Source organism: Dromaius novaehollandiae, chromosome 34 (genome assembly GCF_036370855.1).
Source record: "Dromaius novaehollandiae isolate bDroNov1 chromosome 34, bDroNov1.hap1, whole genome shotgun sequence".
Taxonomy (NCBI): domain Eukaryota; kingdom Metazoa; phylum Chordata; class Aves; order Casuariiformes; family Dromaiidae; genus Dromaius; species Dromaius novaehollandiae.
This window is the reverse complement of record NC_088133.1, coordinates 1,292,656-1,304,889: the sequence shown is the minus strand read 5'-3', so window position 1 is coordinate 1,304,889 and position 12,234 is coordinate 1,292,656. Positions and strand designations below refer to the sequence as shown.

Sequence of the window (12,234 nt, the reverse complement as noted above, 5' to 3'; positions counted from 1 at the left end):
CACCGGCTGGCGCTTCAAGAAGCGCCCGGCATCGAGAGCCTCTTCCAGCAGCTGGCACCGCTCTACGAGATCGTCGTCTTCACCTCCGAGACCGGCATGGTGAGGGGACACGGCGGTGTCACCGGGGGGGGGACACGCACGCCTGGGCCCTGCTGACCCCCCCAACACCCCCCCCAGACCGCCTTCCCCCTCATCGACAGCATCGACCCCCACGGCTTCGTCTCCTACCGCCTCTTCCGCGACGCCACCCGCTACATGGACGGCCACCACGTGAAGGTACCGGGACGCGGGGACGCCGGTGGCGGTGCCAGCTCCGTGCCGACCCCCCGTCGTCCCTGTCCCCCCCCAGGACATCTCCTGCCTCAACAGAGACCCCGCCAAGGTGGTGGTGGTGGACTGCCGCAGGGAAGCCTTCTGCCTGCAGCCCTACAACGGGCTGGCGCTGGCCCGCTGGGACGGCGGCTCCGAGGACCGGACCCTCTACGACCTCGCCGCCTTCCTCAAGAGTGAGCCGGGGGGGCTGGGGACGAGGGGACGCCGCCGTGTCCCCGCGCTGACGCCGCCGTGTCCCCGCAGCCATCGCCCTGAGCGGCGTCGAGGACGTGCGCACCGTGCTGGAGAACTACGCGCTGGAGGACGACCCGCTGGCGGCCTTCAAGCGGCGCCAGTCGCAGCTGGAGCAGGTGGGGACCGAGCCCCCGGTGGCCCCGTGTGTCCCCTGTCCCCCCCTCGGCCACCGTTAACGGCGTGTCCCCCCTCACCCTTAACGGTGTCCTGGTGTCCCCCTACCAACACCATTAACGGCATCCCAGCGTCCCTATGCTGCTGGCATTAATGACGTCCCCCTGTCGTTAACGGCGTCCCGGTGTCCCCCTCCCACCGCCGTTAACGGCATCCTGGTGTCCCCCCGTTGCCACCGTTAATGACGTCCCCCCTGCTGTTAATGGCATCCTGGTGTCCCCCTGCCACCACCATTAACAGCATCCTGGTATGTCCGGTTGCTGCCCTTAGCGGCATTCCCCCACCATTAACGGCATCCCGGTGTCCTCCTGCCACCACCGTTAATGGCATCCTGTTGTCCCCCTGCCACCACCATTAATGGCATCCCGGTGTCCTCCGTTGCCACCGTTAATGACATCCCCCTGCCATTAATGGCATCCTGGTGTCCCCCTGCCACCACCATTAACGGCATCCTGGTATGTCCAGTTGCTGCCGTTAACGGCATTCTGGTGTCCTCCTGCCACCACCGTTAATGGCATCCTGTTGTCCCCCTGCCACCACCGTTAATGGCATCCCGGTGTCTCCCTGCCATTAACACCATCCCGGTGTCCCCCCCGTTGCCACCATTAATGACGTCCCCCTGCTGTTAATGGCATCCTGTTGTCCCCCTGCCACCACCATTAACGGCATCCCGGTGTCCCCCCCTGTTGCCACCATTAACGACGTCCCCCTGCCGTTAATGGCATCCTGGTGTCCCCCTGCCACCACTGTTAATGGCATCCTGGTGTCCCCCCATTGCCACCATTAACAACGTCCCCCTGCCACCACCATTAATGGCATCCTGGCGTCCCCCTGCCACCACCATTACCAGCGTCCTGGCATCCCCCTGCCATTAATGGTGTCCCGGTGTCCCCCCCACCACTAACGGCGTCCCCGTCCCCGTCCCCGTCCCCTCGGCGGCGCAGGAGGAGCAGCAGCGGCTGGCGGAGCTGTCGCAGGGCGCCCAGCGGCCCCGGCTCTTCCTCGGCTCCCTCGCCGGGCGCCTCTGGCCCCGCTCCAAGCAGCAGTGACGCCGGGGACACGCCGGGGACACGCCGAGGACACGCCACCGCCATGGGGACACCCCGGGGACACGCCAGCGGCGCCGACGTGCCACCGACATGGCGCTGCCGGGGCACCCGCCGCGCTCCCCCTCTCCTTATATATATATATATATTTTGGGGGGGGTCGTTGGAGCCGCCCCTGGCGGGGGGGCAATAAAGGGCCGCGCGGAGCCGCCTCTGCCTTTTTCTCCCCCCGGGGGGGCGGTTTTGGGCCCCCCCCAGGCGCTGCTGCTGCCCCGGGAAGGGGGGCAAAGCCGGGGCCCAGGCGTCCGGTTGTTCCCTTCTCCCCCCCCCAGTTTGGGGAGGGGGTGATGGGGGGTGGGTTGGGGGCGGGGTCGGGGGCGGGGCCACGGGGCAGGGGGCGGGGCCAGGCCCCCCCCCCATAAAGGGGGCCGGAGGGGGGCGGCAGCAGGGCTCAGACGCGGCGGAGCAGCGGGACGGCGCCGCACCCCCCGGACCCCCAGGCAGCCGCTGCCCCCCGGCACCCAGCACCCTCTCCGGCCCCCCCCCCCTGCTCCCCGGCCCGGGACCCCCCCTCCCGGGGCCGGGACCCCCCCGGACCCCCCTTGGTGCACGGGGCAATGGCTCTGCTGCTCCTCGCCGGGCTCCTCGCCCTGCTCAGCGCCTGCCCTGTGAGTCCGGCCCCGGTGAGGGGGGGTCCGGGGAGCTCTAGGGATCCCCGGGGGATTTTGGGGGGGTCCCTGGGGGGGCTTTGGGGGCTGGGAGGGTCCACGGGGACCTTAGCCTGGGGGTGTTGGGGGGCTCTGGGGGGTCCTTAGGGGACCCTGGAAGGATTTGGGGGGGGTCCAAGAGGCCTTAGAGGTCTCTGGGGAGTGTTGGGGGGCTCTGGGGGGTCCTCAGGGGACCCTGGAAGGATTTGGGGGGGGGCCGAAGGGCCTTAGAGGTCTCTGGGGAGTGTTGGGGGGCTCGGGGGGGTCCTTAGGGGACCCTGGAGGGATTTGGGGGAGTCCTGGGGGGTATTGAGAGGCTCGGGGGGGTCCTTAGGAGACCCTGGAGAGATCTGGGGGAGTCCTGGGGGGTGTTGGGGGCTCGGGGGGGGCCTTAGGGGACCCTGGAGGGCTCGGAGGGGTCCCTGGGGGTGTTGGGGGGCTCGGGGGGGGCCTTAGGGGACCCTGGAAGGATCTGGGGGGGTCCCGAGGGGCCTTAGAGGTCCCTGGGGGGGTGTTGGGAGGCGCGGGGGGGTCCTTAGGGGACCCTGGGGGGATCTGGGGGGGGTCCCTGGGGGGGTGTTGGGGGGCTCGAGGGGTCCTTAGGGGACCCTGGAAGGATCTGGGGGGGTCCCGAGGGGCTTTAGGGGGCCCTGGGGGTGTTGGGGGCTCGGGGGGTCCTTAGGGGACCCTGGAGGGCTGTGGGGGTCCTGGGGGGTGTTGGAGGGCCCAGGGGGGGTCCTCAGGGGACCCTGGAAGGATTTGGGGGGGCTGAAGGGCCTTAGAGGTCTCTGGGGAGTGTTGGGGGGCTCAGGGGGGTCCTTAGGGGACCCTGGAGGGATCTGGGGGGTCCTGGGGGGTGTTGGGGGGCTCGGGGGGGTCCTTAGGGGACCCTGGAGGGATCTGGGGGGGTCCTGGGGGGTGTTGGGGGGCTCGGGGGGGTCCTTAGGGGACCCCGAAGGGATCTGGGGGGGTCCCGAGGGGCCTTAGAGGTCCCTGGGGTGTGGGGGGGCTCTGGAACGTCCTTAGGGGACCCTGGAAGGCTGTAGGGGGGGTGTTGGGGGGCTCGGGGGGGTCCTTCGGGGACCCCGTGGTTGGTATTGGGGAGCTCTGAGGGGTCTTTGGGGTCCCCGGGGGGGGCCTGGATGGGTCCCCGGTGGCCTCAGGGGTCCCTGGGGGGTGTTGGGGGGGTCCCTGGGGGTCCCCGGGGGGACTGGAGGGCTCAGAGGGGTCCTTAGTGCTATTGGGGGGCTTTAGGGGGTCCGCGGGGGGGTTACAGGGCTCTGGGGTGCCCTGGGGGGAGCTGGGGGGGACCTCAGGGGTCCCGGGGGCCATGGGGGCACTTTCTTTGGGGGGGGCTCTGGGGTGCTCAGAGGGGCCCCGGGGATCCTTAAGTGATAGCCGGGGGGGGGGCTGGGGGGGGCTTGGGGTAGGGGGGCCCTGACGTTATTTGGGGGGGGAGGGAGGTCCCGGGGGGGGAGACCTGGGTGCAGTAGCGTTTGGGGCCCCCCCCGGGGGTGTCTGGGGGGGCTCCGTGGGGGCATTAGGGGTGGGGGGACCCCCGGGAGGGTTTGGGGGTGTCCCCGGGGCTATTAGGGGCGGGGGGACCCCGGGGGGGCCCAGGAGTATTAGGGGTGGGGGGACCCCCGGGGGGGTCCGGGGGGGGGTATTAGGGGTGCGGGAACCCCCGGGGGGGCCGGGGGGGCCCAGGTGCATGGCCAGCCCTACCCCCCGCCGCAGGCGCAGCCGGCCGGGGTGCTGGAGCTGCGGGTGCTGGGGGCGCGGGGGGGCGCGGGGGGGGCGTGCGGGGGCCCCCCCTCCTGCCGCCTCGCCTTCCGCCTCTGCCTGCGCCCGCCGGGGCCCGGGGGGCCCCCTGCAGCCTGGGCGCCGCCCGCAGCCCCCCGGGCCCCCCCCGGCCCCCGGCGCCCCCGCACCCTCCGCCTGCCCTTCGCCTTCCCCTGGCCGGTGAGAGACACCCCCCCCCCCCCCCAACGACGGGACCCCCTGGGTGGGACCCCTTGCACCCAGCCCCCCCCCCCGGCATGGGACCCCGGGGTGGGACCCCCTTGCACCCCAGCCCCCCCCTCCCTGGGATGGGACCCCCCCCCCCCCCCTGCACCTGGGACCCCCCCCAGGATGGGTCTCCTTTGCACCCAGCACCCCCCCCCCCCCCGCCCAGGATGGGCACCCCCCCTGCACCAGTGACACCCACCCCGGGGTGGGACCCCCCCCCCCAGGGACTGACACCCCCCCCCCCCCAGGATCCTCCCCAGGGACCCCTGGGGTGGGCCCCCCCCCAGCCCTGGACTAACCCCCCCCCCGAGACTGACCCCCCCCCCCCAGGACCCTCCTCCCATGGTCCTGAGACCCCCCCCCCAGCCTGGGACCCCCCCCGACCCACGCCCCCCCCCCCTGCAGGGCACCGTCTCCCTCCTCATCGAGACCTGGCGGCTGGAGGAGGCCGAAGGCCCCGCGGGTGAGGGGGGGGCCTGGGGGGGGGGGTCATGGTGGGTGCCCTGTGGGTGCTGACGAGTGTTGGGGTGTCGTATAGGTGTCAGGTGGGTGTTGGGGTATCGGGTGGTGGTGTTGGGTGGGTGTTGGTGAGTGTCGGGGTGTTGGGTTGGTGTCAGGGTGTTGGGGGCACTTGGGTGGGTTTGGGGGCATCAGGTGGGTGTTGGGGAGCGTCCAGGTGTTGGGCGGGTGTTGCTGGGTGTCTGAGTGGGTGTTGGTGGCTATTGGGGTGTCAGGTGGGTCTTGTTGGGCGATGGGTGGGTGTTGCTGGGTGTCAGGGTGCGGCATGGGTGTCCAGGTGCAGCTGTTACTGGATGTGGGGCAGGCATTGCCAAGTGTCGGGGTGTGGGATGGGTGTTGCCGGGCGTCAGGGTGTGGGGTGGGTGTCTGGGTGCGAGTGTTGCCACATGTGGGGCGGGTGTTGCCAGGCGTCACGGTATGGGATGGGTGTCTGGGTGCAGGTGCTGCTGGGTGTCAGGGTGCAGGGCAGGTGTTGCCAGGTGTCCAGGTGTTGCGGGGGTGGGTGTCCGGCTGTTGCAGGGCGGGTGTCCAGGTGCCAGGGTGTGGGATGGGTGTCTGGGTGGGGGTGTTGCCAGGTGTTGGGGTGTGGGGCGGGTGTTGCCGGGTGTCGGGGTGTCGCGGGCTGGGTGTCAGGGTGTTGCCGGGTGTTGTGGGATGTGTGTGCGGGTGTTGCCGGCTGTTGGGGCGCGCTGACGTGGGGCGGGCGCAGGCCAGGGGCAGCTGCTGGCCGGACGCGCTGGCGGCAGCGCCTGACGCCGGGGCCCCGCTGGCGCCGGGGGGCCGGGGGGGGGCAGCTGCGCCTGGCCTGCGCCTGCGCGCCCGGCCCCCCCCCCACCGCCACCCACAGCACCCCGGCACCCCCTCGCCGGGACCCCCCCTCCACCGGCACCCCGGGCACCCCCGGCACCACCACCCGCTGCACCCACCGTGAGTACTGGGGCCCCGCGTGTCCCCTGGAGTGTCCCCATCGTCCCGGCACCCTGGGGTGTCCCCTGGGGTGTCCCCATCGTCCCGGCACCCTGGGGTGTCCCCTGGGGTGTCCCCATCATCCCAGGGTGTCCCCTAGGGTGTCCCCATCATCCCAGCACCCCTCGGTGTCCCTCGGCCTCCTCCTTCATCCCAGCACCCCTGGGTGTCCCCATCATCCCTGGGTGTCCCCTGGCCTGTCCCCCATCACCCCAGGTGTCCCCTGGCCTGTCCCCATCACCCCTGGGTGTCCCCAGCCATGTCCCCATCATCCCAGCACCCTGGGTGTCCCCTGACCTCCTCCCTTCGTCCCAGCACCCTGGGTGTCCCCTAGGGTGTCCCCCATTGTCCCCAGCACCCTGGGTGTCCCAATCATGTCCCCAGCACCCCCAGCACCCCTGGGTGTCTCCTGGCCTGTCCCACCATCCCTGGCACCCTGGATGTCCCCATCACCCCAGGTGTCCCCAGTCATGTCTCCATCATCCCAGGTGTCCCCACCATCCCGGCACCCCTGGGTGTCCCTGGTCTGTCCCCATGTCCCCAGCACCTCTGGGTGTCCCCTGGCCTGTCCCCATCATCCTGGCACCCTAGGTGTCCCCTGGCCTGTCCCCTGCACCCTGGGTGTCCCCAGCCATGTCCCCATCATCCTGGCACCCCTGGAGTGTCCCTTGGCCTCCTCTCTTCATCCCAGCACCCCGGGGTGTCCTCTGACCTGTCCCCATGCCCCAGCACCCCTGGGCACCCCCTGTCCTGTCCCCATGTCCCCAGCACCCTGGGTGCCCCCTGTTCCCCCCCCGGTGCTGACAGGCCTCTCCGGCAGGCGGGTGCTGCGGGTGCCGCGGGCACGGGAGCCCCGGCAGGCCCCCCCGCCCGGGGCCGACGGTCACCCCTGCCGCCACGGGGCCACCCACAGCGTGAGTGTCCCCCCCCCCGACCCCCCGGGACCTCCGTGACGCACCTGGGACCCCCTGGGCACCCCTGGGACCCCCCCCGGGGCACCCCGGATCCCTGCGGGACCCCCCCGGCACCCTGAGAACCCCCCCTAAGCACCTCTTGGGCCCCCCCGGGACCCGCTGGGCACCCCGGGGACTCCCTGACCCCTGCGAGACCCCCCCCGGGATCCCCGTGTCGCCCCCGGGCCCCCCACCGGGCACCTCCGGCCCCCCCGTGTCGCCCCCGGCCCCCTGGGGACCCTCCTGGGCCCCCCCGGGTCGCCCCCGGGCCCCCCCGGTGACGGCGCCGCCCGCGCAGGCCGGCGGGAGCGGCGCGGGGCCGCGGGGCGCCCCCGGGCCGCGCTGCCGCGAGGCGACGGCAACCGCGGGACCGAGAACGGCGTCGCCGCCGCCGCCGGAAGTCGCCTCCGCGGCACCGGAAGTCGCCGCCTGGGCGCCGCCGGATGTGGGCCGAGCGCCGCCGGAAGTCGCCGCGGCGGCGCCGGAAGTGCCGGCGACAGCGCGGAAGCCGCCTCGGCGGCGGGACCGGAAGCGGAGCCGTCGCCCTGCGCCCTCGGCCCCTGCTTTAAACGGCGGCGCCTGCGCCCCCGCGCCGCCGCCCGGCGCCGGTTACAGCTGCCGCTGCCCGCCCGGCTTCCGCGGCTTCAACTGCGAGCGCCGCGCCGACCGCTGCGCCGACCGCGTCTGCCTCCACGGTGAGCGGCGGCGGCGGCGGCGGCGGCTCCGGGCCCGGGCGGCGCTTCCCGGGGCCCTCGGGGCTCCAGGCCCTCCCGCGGCGCCGTAATGCGCCGAGTAGCGGCGCCGCACCGGGGCCGCCCACGGGATACCGTAATGCGCCCTGTAGAGGCGCCGCCGCTGGGGCCTTACTGTAATGCCCGCACTAGAGGGGCCTCGCAGGGGGCAGCTACCGTAATACACAAACTGGAGGGGCCACGCAGGGGGCAGCTACCATAATACACAAACTAGAGGGGCGACGCAGGGGTAGCTACCGTAATACGTGTACTGCAGGGGCCACGCAGGGGGTAGCTACCGTAATACACAAACTAGAGGGGCCACACAGGGGGCAGGTACTGTAATATATGCACTGCAGGGGCCATGCAGGGGGCGGTACCGTAATACATGCACTAGAGGGGTCATGCAGGGGGTGGTACCATAATATATGGATTAGAGGGATCACGCAGCAGTTAGCTGTCGTAATACATGCACTAGAGGTGCCCCACAATGTGCAGGCACCGTAATGCCCCCAGTAGCCACGCTGGCTCCATCCCCAATGGGGTTCCAGCGGCCCTTAGTGCTCCCATAATGTGCCTAATATTACACACCTCCCCCAGAGCGGCTGCTCTGGACCGTAGTGTCCCTAACAGCTGCCACCATGGGCTGTAATATCCCTAATAGCGGCCACCATGGGCTGTAATGTCCCTAATAGCTGCCCAAATGGGGCCATAATGTCTCCAACAGTGCCGACTCTCTGCCGTAATGTCCCTAATAGCTACCCACCCTTGGTTGTAATGTCCCTAATAGCTGCCCACACACTGTCATAACGTCCCTAATAGCTGTGCACCCTTGGTCATAATGTGCATAATAGCGGCACCTCAGAACCGTAATGTCTGTAGTAGCTGCAACTGTGAATCGTAATGTCCCTAATAGCTGTCCACACTCAGTCGTAATGTCCCTACTAGCTGCCCACCCCCATCACACTGTCCCACCAAGCGCTGCCCACCCCAGGCTGTAACGTCCCCACTAGCTTGGTCCCCAGGCTGGGGCCAGCGTGCGGGGGGCCGCGGCCCCGGCGCTGACCCAGGGCGTCCCGCTCAGGCGGCCACTGCCTGGACCTGGGCCGGAGCGTGATCTGCAAGTGCCGGGCGGGCTTCTCGGGGCCGCGGTGCGAGCACAACGTGGACGACTGCAGCCCCAACCCCTGCGCCAACGGCGGCACCTGCGTGGACGGGGCCAACAGCTACAGCTGCTCGTGCACCCTGGGCTACGGCGGGGCCGACTGCCGCCGGCGGGCCGACGCCTGCGCCTCGGGGCCCTGCCTGCACGGTGCCACCTGCTACACCCACTTCTCGGGCCACGTCTGCGCCTGCGCCCCCGGCTTCATGGGTGCCCGCTGCGAGGTGCCGGTGGGGGGGCCGCCGGCTGCGCCCCGCCGGCCCCCGCAGGCCCCGCTGGCCCTGGCCGCCGCCCTCCCACTGGCGCTGCTGGGCCCCGGCCTGGGGCTGGCCCTGGCCGCTCGCCGCCGCCGCCGCCCCCCACCGCTGCCCCCCCCACGCAGGTGAGGCCTGGTGGGCCCAGGCGTCCGGGCAGGGGGGGGCGGAGGGTCTCCGGCGGGCCCTGATGACCCCCTTCTCTCCCGCCGCAGCCCCCTGCCGCAGCCAGGTGGGCCCCCGGCTGCCCCCGCCCCCGACCGGCGGCCGCCCCGCGTCTCCGCCACCCAGGTAACACCCCCCCCTCCCCCGGGCCCCAAAAATCCATGTCACGAGCTGGGGGGGGGGGGGGGGGGGGGGGCAGGCCGGGCTCAGCCCTGAGCAGCCCCAACTCACCCCCCCCCCACCCCCCCACCCAAAATGCCCCCCCTCTCCAGGTCTGACCTCAGCGACGACGATGGAGCCATGCTGGGGGGAGGCTGGACCCTCCCCTGCCCACCGTGGACCCTCCATGGCCACGCCCCTTCATAAGTCCCGCCCCTTCAAGTCCCGCCCCTTCCCCAAGCCCCGCCCCTTTACACCCGAGCCCCTCCTGCTTTCTAAGCCCCCTCCCACCCGCCAGGAAGAGGCCACGCCCCTCCCACACAAGCCCCGCCCCTTACCAGGCCCCGCCCATTCCAAGCCCCTCCCAGCCACTCAGTCGCCACGAGGCCCCGCCCCCCTCGGCAAGCCCCTCCCCTCCCCACCCCAGCACCGAGCCAATCGGCAAGGAGCAGGCCCTGGGCCAGGGGAGGGGCGTGGTGAGAGGAAGCCCCGCCCCCTCACACCCACACTGGCCAATGGGTAAAGAGGTGGGGCAGGGGGAGCCCCACCCCCTCACATGGCACCTCCCCCCCATCCAGGGGCATCTGGGGGCTGTGGATGGGATGCAAATTAAATGCAAATGAGATGCAAATGAGAAGGCGGAGCCTGCTGCTGTTTGGGGGGGGGGGAGGGGACAGCAAGGCCAGGCTGAGGGGCCCAGGTGTCCGGGGCAGGGCAGAGGCACCCAGGGCCGGGCAGCGGGACCCAGGCATCCGGGCAGCTGCCAGTCCTGGCGAGGGCCCAGGCGTCCGGGGCCTGGCGAGGGCCCAGGCGTCCGGGGCGGCTGCGCTGCTGGTCCTCCCTCCCCCCCCCACCCGCCGCCATGGGTGCTGCTGCCGCCCGGCCTCCCCCCGGCCTGGGGGCCCTCGCCGAGGAGACCGGCCGTGAGGCTCCCGGACACCTGGGCCCCTTTTGGGGGGGGGGGGGGAGATCCCGGACACCTGGGCCCCTGGGGAGGGGCGGGGGGGGGAGGGTCTGAACTCCTGGGCCCTCCAGAGGGGGAGGGAGGGTCCCGGATGCCTGGACCCCGGGGCGGGGGGACCTGGGTCCCTTTGGTTTTTGGGGGCGGGGGGGAAGGGCCTGGGCCCCTCCATGGGTAGGGGAGGGGCAGCCCGGACACCTGGGCCCCCCGGCTCTGCCCCCCCCCCCCCAAAAAAAAAAAAAAACAACAACAGTGTCACCGGCGGCTCTGACGCGGCTCCACGAGCGGTTCCAGGCCCTGGACCGGGATGACAAGGGCCACCTCAGGTGGGGACCCTGCCCCCCCCCCCCGAGCCCCCTCCCCAAAAAAAAACCCCAGTGCAAGGCTTCCCCCCCCCCCCCCCCCCCCAGCCCCGGGGACCTGCAGGCGCTGGAGGGGCTGGCGCTGAACCCGCTCTGCGAGAGGATCCTCAACGCCTTCTTCCCCGCCGGGTGGGTGCCAGCGCTGCCATGTTCCCCCCGTCCATGTCCCCCCCCCGGCTGTCACCACGGTCCCTGACTGTCCCCGTCCCCCCCCAGGGCGCAGCAGGCCGATTTCGCCACCTTCGCCCGCGTCCTGGCCCATTTCCGCCCAGCCGAGGGGGCCCCGAGCGGCCCGGGGGGGCCCGGCAGCCCCGGCAGCAAGTTGCGCTGTGAGTGTGACACGGTGGGACGTGTCCCCGTGCGTCGTGTCCCCATGCACCGTGTCCCCGTGCGCCGTGTCCTCGTGCAATGTGTCCTCGTGTGCTGTGTCCTCGTGAATGCACGTGGGTCCCGGTGCATCGTGTCCCCCACGTCCCTGTGCACGCGCTTGCGTCCCTTTGCATCATCCCCATGTGTCCTTCCGTGTCCCTGTGTGTCCCCACATGTGCACACATGTCCTCGTGCATCGTGTCCTGGTGCATTGTGTGTCCCACATCCCCGTGCACCCCGATGTCCCCCTGCACCCCCATGTGTCCTTCCGTGTCCCCATGTGTCCCCACGCGTGTCCCCACACGTCCAACATGGCCCCGCAGTCGTCTTCCAGCTCTACGACCTGGACGGCGACGGGCAGATCTCCTACCGGGAGCTGCTGCAGGTAACGCGGCCACCGCGGGGCACACGCGTGTGCGGGGGGGGGGACACACGTGTGCGGGGGGGCACACGCGTGTGCGAGCCTCCCCCCGTCGCCCTCGCAGGTGCTGCGGCTCATGGTGGGGCTGGAGGTGCCGGACGAGGCGCTGGCGGCCGTCGCTGCCCGGGCCCTGCGCGAGGCCGACCGGGGCGGCCGCGGCGCCCTCTGCTTCGACGACTTCGCCAAGGTGGGGGCCCAGGCGTCCGGGGGGGGGCCCAGGCATCCGGGAGGCCCAGGTGTCCAGGGGACCGGCTGGGGGGACCCAGGTGTCCAGGAGCTGGGTGAGGGCACCCAAGCATCGGGGGGGACCCAGGCGTCTGGGGGACCAGCTGGGGGCACCCAGGTGTTCGGGGGCTGGGTGAGGGGGCCCAGGCGTCCGGGGGGCCCAGGAGTCCGGGGACCCAGGCGTCCGGGGCCCCTCGCGCAGGCCATGGAGCGCCTGGACGTCGATCGCCGCATGAGCATCTGGATGCTGAAGTGATGCCTGGCGGGATCCGGCTGGGGGGGGGGGGGGGGGGGAGCCGCTCTGGCCAATCAGGGCCTGGCTCCGCCCCCTGCACCAGCTCCAGCCAATCCGATCTGCCTCACCACTGCGTGTAGCCAATCAGCTTGCAGCTCTGTGCCCCCGCCCCCAGGTGGATCCCATATAAAGAGAATCCAGTCTGAACCACGCCTCGACCAATCAGATTTGCTTGGGAGGGAGGACAG

The 12,234-nt window shown here is 71.6% G+C and overlaps 3 protein-coding genes across 4 annotated transcripts; all 3 read left to right on the top strand.

Moving 5' to 3' along the window:
* Window position 1: 1 nt before the first annotated feature.
* TIMM50 (translocase of inner mitochondrial membrane 50) lies at window positions 2-1,993 on the top strand (the record flags this gene model as incomplete). Its single annotated transcript, XM_064502971.1, is given in 6 exon segments — window positions 2-20; window positions 23-99; window positions 178-276; window positions 350-506; window positions 577-683; window positions 1,686-1,993. Coding segments are annotated over 6 exon segments (564 nt in total), but the record flags the coding sequence as incomplete, so codon positions are not given.
* A 411-nt stretch (window positions 1,994-2,404) lies between these two features.
* On the top strand, window positions 2,405-10,050 carry LOC135325202 (delta-like protein 3). The gene is given in 7 exon segments (XM_064502970.1): window positions 2,405-2,455; window positions 4,910-4,967; window positions 7,241-7,509; window positions 7,511-7,637; window positions 8,758-9,217; window positions 9,305-9,380; window positions 9,527-10,050. Coding segments are annotated over 7 exon segments (1,047 nt in total). The 3' UTR covers window positions 9,533-10,050.
* Window positions 10,051-10,137: 87 nt separating this feature from the next.
* Window positions 10,138-12,193, top strand: LOC135325241 (calcineurin B homologous protein 2-like). 2 transcript variants are annotated; one of them, XM_064503057.1, is made up of 7 exons: window positions 10,138-10,336; window positions 10,628-10,700; window positions 10,785-10,865; window positions 10,953-11,065; window positions 11,429-11,490; window positions 11,591-11,713; window positions 11,954-12,193. In XM_064503057.1, exons 1-7 carry the CDS (start codon window positions 10,276-10,278, stop codon window positions 12,005-12,007), a joined length of 567 nt encoding a protein of 188 aa, XP_064359127.1. In that variant the 5' UTR covers window positions 10,138-10,275; the 3' UTR covers window positions 12,008-12,193. The 2 variants fall into 2 exon arrangements, with proteins under 2 accessions (XP_064359127.1, XP_064359126.1); XM_064503056.1 differs by lacking the exon at window positions 10,785-10,865 and having other exon boundaries at window positions 10,188-10,336.
* The last annotated feature ends 41 nt before the right edge of the window (window positions 12,194-12,234 follow it).

Coding starts and splice junctions, on each gene's coding strand:
- LOC135325241 (XM_064503057.1), top strand. CDS start 10,276: ATGGGTGCTGCTGCCGCCCGGCCTCCCCCCGGCCTGGGGGCCCTCGCC. Junction 10,337..10,627: donor CCTCGCCGAGGAGACCGGCC/GTGAGGCTCCCG, acceptor AAACAACAACAG/TGTCACCGGCGGCTCTGACG. Junction 10,701..10,784: donor GATGACAAGGGCCACCTCAG/GTGGGGACCCTG, acceptor CCCCCCCCCCAG/CCCCGGGGACCTGCAGGCGC.